Source organism: Gracilinanus agilis, chromosome 1 (assembly GCF_016433145.1).
Source record: "Gracilinanus agilis isolate LMUSP501 chromosome 1, AgileGrace, whole genome shotgun sequence".
Classification (NCBI taxonomy): Eukaryota; Metazoa; Chordata; class Mammalia; order Didelphimorphia; family Didelphidae; genus Gracilinanus; species Gracilinanus agilis.
This window is the reverse complement of record NC_058130.1, coordinates 173,479,667-173,486,419: the sequence shown is the minus strand read 5'-3', so window position 1 is coordinate 173,486,419 and position 6,753 is coordinate 173,479,667. Positions and strand designations below refer to the sequence as shown.

The 6,753-nt window shown below is 37.7% G+C and overlaps 1 protein-coding gene across 3 annotated transcripts in view; it reads right to left on the bottom strand.

Annotated features, from left to right (window-relative positions):
- Positions 1 to 269: 269 nt before the first annotated feature.
- Positions 270 to 6,753, bottom strand: part of RBFOX1 (RNA binding fox-1 homolog 1) — a 379,335-nt gene continuing 372,851 nt past the window's right edge. Inside the window, exons 12-13 of one of the 3 annotated variants that reach the window (XM_044659029.1) lie at positions 3,330 to 3,405; positions 270 to 712 (exon numbers count right to left, since the gene is read on the bottom strand). In XM_044659029.1, coding sequence (XP_044514964.1) covers positions 668 to 712; positions 3,330 to 3,405 — 121 coding nt within the window. In that variant the 3' untranslated portion in view covers positions 270 to 667. Of the gene's footprint in view, positions 791 to 2,584; positions 2,975 to 3,329; positions 3,406 to 6,753 lie in introns of those variants that run through there. The other 2 variants (XM_044659028.1, XM_044659027.1) reach the window with 2 other exon arrangements.

Sequence of the window (6,753 nt, the reverse complement as noted above, 5' to 3'; positions counted from 1 at the left end):
CTGCCTGGTGGAATGGTTTAAAAGGGTGGGCTTGGACAGCTTTAATCAGATTTTTGTATGTACAAGTGTCTCTAGAAGCACCCCCTATAACAACATAACCTTTGGCTTGGAACAAACAAGTGAGTAATTTACGACATTTGATAAATGATAGTTGGTGCAGTGGGGCCCGTTTTAGCTTCATCAATTTAATAACTTTTTTTTAGCCAGCCCCCCCTCCCAATCCCTTTATCCCTGACTCCCTCCCACCCCTCCCTTTTCATAAACTAAAATAAATGTAGATGCAGAAAAAATGACTACTGTAGTCACTTACACTCTTACAAAACATGTGATAACCCCAATAGCTTAATATTCAGCATATATAATTCATTTACATGATATAGCACTCTTGATTGTGGCCCTAAAACAGTTTTTATTCATATCTAGTAGCTTTCTAGATCAACCACAAAAACTTCTACAGCCAGCAATCAAACTACGGAACCTTCAGAAATTAAAGACCCACAATATTAAAATACACAGAACAAAATATCTGAGGTATAAGATAAAAAATGTAATTTTTTTTCCTCTTTTTAGAGTTGCTAAAATGATGCACTACTGCATGTATTGCAATACCCGGGCCTCGGAAAGCTTCCTTTCTCCCCACATTGGAAGGTTTTTATGGTTTTGTCATTTAGTATGGAGCAAAACGGCTGTATCCCCCTCGGTATATACTAGCCTGTAATGAAGAAAGAACGAGACCCACATCATCAGCATGGCTCCTAGTCTTGGCATCAGTCAAGGGTGCAAAAGCATTCTGAAACAAAGCAATTTGATGGATTGTTTTTTACATTTTACTTTTTTAACAAGTGGATTAGCAAAAAGCCTAATGTTTAAAATTTAAAAAAAAAAGAAAAAGGAAAAATGAAAAATAAGCAGAAAGTGCATGGGAGGCTTTGGGTGTGTTTCCCTCCTCCCTTTCCATCCCCAAACTCTACACTAGTGTACTTATAAGCCCTAAAAAGGGTTACTCAGAGTATAATTGTTCTGAACAAGCCAACTCTGAGGGAAATTTTATTTCAAGAAATCCCATTATAATGAAAATATGTAGAATCTGTATAACCAAGAGACTTCCAAGCCCCAGGAAATAGCCCTCTTTGCAGAAGAAAGAGGTGAGATGCTAGAATTTAATCATAATAAGATTTTGATTTTGCACAGTCCTTTGGAATTAAAAGTGAGGGGAACTGACTTAAAACTTAAAGGCTAGAAAGCCGTCTCTATTTATTTGTCTCTACTATTGTAGTCTGGACCTGGACTACTTCTTTTTTTTTTTCCTTGATGGAAAAAAAGTTAATATAGTTGGTAGAATTCAAATAGATGGTTGATTGACTAAATTAGACTTTTGTCTATCATAACCTCTAAACTGGTTTTAGTGCAACTATGTCATGGTAGAATGGGGGTAGGGACAGCAGTGTGAGATAGTGGGGAGAACACTGGATTTGGAATCAAAAGACGGCTTTAAGTGATGGCTCTGATACATAATACCCATAGGATACCATCTCTCCACCATTTAGTTGTTTCCTTGCATATAAAAACAAATGCTTGAGTTAGACTAGGTCAAGAGTTCTCAACCTTTATTTTGCATCATGACTTCTTTTGGTAAGGCCTTCTCAGAAAACTGTCTTTAAATGCATGAATAAAATAAATAGGATTATGAAGAATACATTCACATTAAAAGAAAGATTATATATATATATATTTTTTTTTTTCTTTCTATTCAAATTCAAGGACCCACTGAAATTTATCCATGGAATCCTTGGGGTTTGCAAGGTTAATAATTCTTGGCTTAATCTGTAAAGCCCAATCCAAGTCTAGGTCTTATTATCTAGCCTGTATGACAAGTCATTCATTCATATTATTATTTTTAAAACCCTTACCTTCCATCTTAGAATCAATACTGTGTATTGGTTCCAAGGCAGAAGAGCAGTAAGAGATAGGCAATGACAAGCCATTCATTCATATTATTATTTTTTAAACCTTTACCTTCTATCTTAGAATCAATACTGTGTATTGGTTCCAAGGCAGAAGAGCAGTAAGAGATAGGCAATGTGAAGTGACTTGCCCAGAGTCACACAGCTAGGAAGTATCTGAGGCCAGATTTGAATCTAGGACCTCCCATCTCTAATCCTGGCTCTGTCTACTGAGCCACTTTCCTACTCCTTCATTCATATTATTTTGAGTCAATGTTAGCTCTACTGTTAGCTTGCTTAGTAGCTTGGGCAGTTCTTCACATTATCTCTTCTTGGTTTCTAAATAGGCAGAAAGGAACTTCAAAAGTACTTTGAGAGGTGGTTGAGGAAATAAATTAGTCGATATGAGTAAGTTTGTGCTGGACGTTTTTTAAGTAATGGCCATATTTTTATAACCAAACCAAAAAGTAATTTCCCATTATGACTTACAAAGGACATATCATGGCACTTAACTGATTATTTTCTCTTGCAAAAGTACTGGCAATTCAATTGAAAACCGAGTAGGATGTGTTTCTGAGATAGGATTTAAATCTTTTATCTAAGGAGAAGACTTGTATGCCAAAAGTATTGTAATGATTGCATACGCTTTCTTGTGATGAACACATCTTACTGGACTCAGAATTTTTAGTGCATAGAATTTCAAACAAGTACAGGCAAATTAACCCCCACCCTGACCTCCCATAGTTATCCCCTCCCCAACTCATCCCCAAACAAAAAAAAAATAACCATGACCAAGATAATTCATTCTAGGAATACTTATGAGCCACACACTCACATACACATACACACACACACACCCTACACACACAATATGTTCCTCTCTCTATTTTCTTTCTTGGGCGGCTATCATTTTAAACATGAACTGTAATATGGGAGGAGGAACAGTCAGGTTTTCAGCTTCCTGACAGCAGAGGCCTGGAAGTCTGCAGCTTAGCTCCTCTGTAGTCTGTGGTGGGACTTGAACCTTGGGGCTATGTGAATGAAAAGCAAGGAAAAAAAAAAAGAAAAAAAAGTTCTGCATTGACACTGCATTCCGTTAGTGATGGATTTAATTATCAAAATGACTAATTATTCCATTAAGGTAAGTGCTCAGCTAGGTGATACTTGCAAAATTAGAAATATAATAACTTACATGCACTACATTGCCAAGAAATTAAGACATTTATCAAGTTTACTGGGAGGATTAATGTGGCATTTTAGCTGCCGTTAGCACAAGAGACAAATTCAATTAAGGGAAAGTGAGAAGACGTCAACCATGCTAAGATTCCAGCTGGGGGAAGGGGAAGGGAGGAAGGAAAGGAGGAAGAGGAGGAAGCAGTCACTCACCATGGCACCAACGCCGTAGGTGGGGGCTGGAGCAAGTGTGTGGTGGTAGGGGTCGGCAGCATAAACTCGTCCGTAACTGAAAGGCAAGCACAACTGAAGATTAATCAATAATAAGTGTTTATCCAAAAACAAAAACAACCCCCCAAAAAAAACCAAAAAAATCCCAAACAAAAAAAAAAATTTGGAGGGGGCAAGGTAGGAGACTAGGCGAATCTTTAGAAATCAGAAATATTATTCTACAATTCTACTCTACAATTTGACAAGGAAATTCCTTTTGTGTAGATTATAGTATTCATACTGCTTATGTAGTTGTCTCTGAGATTCTAAAGAAAATGGGCAGGGAGAGAATGACTGACTTTGAAGAGCTCTTTGAAGAAGTCTACCTTCCAGGAGTCAGGAAGAATTTCCCCCTTCTCCTATTTAAAATTTTTATGGTAGGGCAAAAATGGGGATAAATCTCATTTTTGGGATATTAGTATTAGAGTGATAGAGAACTCAAAGGTAGAGGTTTCAGGGGCAGCAATGTGGCTCAGTGGGTTGAAAGTCAGGACTAGTGATAGGTCTAAGGTTAAAATCTGGCCTTAGATACTTCCTAGCTGTGTGACCCTGGGAAAGCCACTTTTCCCCAACTGCCTAGCCCTGACCACTCTTCTACCTTGAAACCAATACACAGTAATGTAGTGAGTAAGGGTTTAAAAAAAAAAAAGAAAAGAAAAGGTATCTTTGATGGATCTGGAAATGTTATTTCAACTCCAGCTGGAAGTGAAGATAAACATTCAGTAAGACAAAATGTTATATTTTTGATATAAAGAATATATACATATTGATTTTAAAAAATCATCCTCTAGTAAGGGCCTTTACCTTCTCCAACATTCCATTCGCTTCCCATACCCACCAAAAACCAAAACAATTTGAGCTTTGAGGTTAGGTCTAGACATTATTTACTGTTTTTCCCCCCCACATAATATTTTTTAAGCTGAGATAAGGTTGATTTTGAACCTGTCATCCCTGAAATCTGATGCTGATGACTTAATGCTGGGGGACTGGAAGAAGAGCAAATAATAATAGGCATAGGGATTCAACTTGTGATTTCACTGGCTTTGGGACTTCCAGTTGTGGAAATTCCCTCTACCTGCATGTAGATTAGTGCCTTCTCTGTAACATAGCTTGGAATTGTCTGCAATGGGAAGTAAGTGAGACTTGTCCAGTCATCTGGTTGAATTCAGATCTTTTTGGCCTTCAGGTTAGCCCTCTATTCACTATCTCACAGTGTTTCTCTAGTTAATAATAGCTTACTTTTATATAGCACAATAAAATTTACAATGAACTTTACAAAAATCATCAAAATTAAACCTCGCATTTATCCTATGAGGTTAAAAACAAAAACAAAAACAAAGCCATAGCTTTGATTTCTGTCTTAGAATCAATTGGCAGAAGATCTGTAAGGGCTAAGCAACTAGAGTTAAGTGACTTGCCCAGTGTCACGCAGCTAGGAAATGTCTGAGGTTTAAACCCAGAACTTCCCACGTATTGGCCTGGCTCTCAATCCACGGAGCCACCTAGCTATTCCAGAAATCTTTACCTTTGAGTACTCTGTCACTCCAATGCCAATATCCCCAAATGTCCTACTACATTACCATAAAAACTTCAAATAGGGAAAGGGGCAAGATAGAGTTTTATGGGGCTTTAATACAAGTAGTAATGTTATCATTTTACAAATAAGAAAACTAAGGCTCAGAGGTTGTGACTTCCCCAACGTCATACGGCTTTTAGTAGAAGAGGCACTCTAGAAGCCAGGTTTCATCCACCTAAAACCATTGTTCTTTCTGCTACAAAGAATAAAACTAATCCGTGAGTTGTAGTCACCTAAATATTTCTTTTGTTTCTCTCCAAAGCATATAGCATAGGGTTCCTAGGGATATTAAGTACAACTTTAATGGACATTTGCTGAATGACTTTGTAGATCTGCCCAACTTCTTTCTCAAGTCATTTTGATGTGGCCAATTCACACTTTTCAAGCTTACCCTAAGGATCGTCTTCTAAAAAAGAAAGACTCATCCTTAAAGGGGCAGAGGAACAAACATTGATTAGTGGTAAAAATAGAGAAGCTATTTCTATCATTATTAACTATCAAAGCAAATCAGTTTCTAAACCCTTTTTCTCAATTCCTGATCCTTCCTCCCCTCACCAATACCCACATCTCTAGGCTTATTCAGGAAAGCCATGAATCACAACCACTGGGAAAGCCCTTCCTACCTTCTTCCCTCTCTCTTCTGCTGCTAGAAATACTTCTAGGTTACTTGTGTCTTAGAATCAATACTAAATGTCTATTCTAAGGCAGAAAAGTGGTAAGGGATAGACAATTGGGTTTAAGCAACTTGCCTAGGGTAAAATCAACTTTTAAGTGTCTGAGACCAAACTTGAACCCAGGATCTCCCAACTCAAAGCCTGTGACTCTATCCACTGAGCCATCTGGCTGCCCCCTTTTTCACCATTTTGCAACTGATTTTTTTCCTCCCCCACTAGAATTTAAGCTCCTTGAGAGTATAGCCAGTCTTGTTTTTATTTGTATACCCAGCACTTAGCACAGTTCTTTACTGGATGACTGCTTTTTTATTCTTTCATTCATTCATTATTCATTCATTCCTTTATCTCTCAATGAATGTAGGTTCACTGCTGCCTTTTCATATCAGAAGAATATTGTAGGAGGAACTGTTTCATTAGGCATTTAGTTGGAATAGATGACCTCTCATGCTTAGCTCAATTCTTAGATTCTCACACAGTAGACAGAGTGCTAGATTTAAAGTCAGGGACATCTGAGTTCAAATCCTGCCTCTGACACTAAAGATAGGACCATGGGTAAGTCGCCCAATCTCACTAAGCCTTAATTTTCTCATCTGTAAAATTAATGGTTGTTTTAGATGGTCTGAAAATCCCTTCAAGCTCTAAATATATTATCTTATGACCTTGCAGGAAAATTTCTGAATTTTATCAGGTCCTTATAATACAAGTCTCTCTTCAAGGCACAGAGGTGACACAGGGGACAGAATGGTGGGTCTGGTAGCCAAAAGTTATAGCTTCAGGAAAACCTGAGTTCAAAGGTAGACAAAGAAACCTAGTAGCTGTGACCCTAGCAAACTCACCAAAACGAAGATAACAACAACATTTTCCAACCACGGTTATGAGGATCAATGAGACAATATTTGTAATGGAGGTCTCATAGGGCCTGGCATAAGTCATTTAATGAATGCTAATTCTATCCATGCACCCATTAAACCTCTATCTCTAATCTATCATCAGTTGTGAATATAATTTAACCTTTTTAAAAAATTGCATCCTTTCAAGGAGTCTTCCCTACATCACAGCTAGTTCATAGTCTAGGCAGGATACCTACCAGCCTCAGAGCCAAGAGTGCTTGATACAG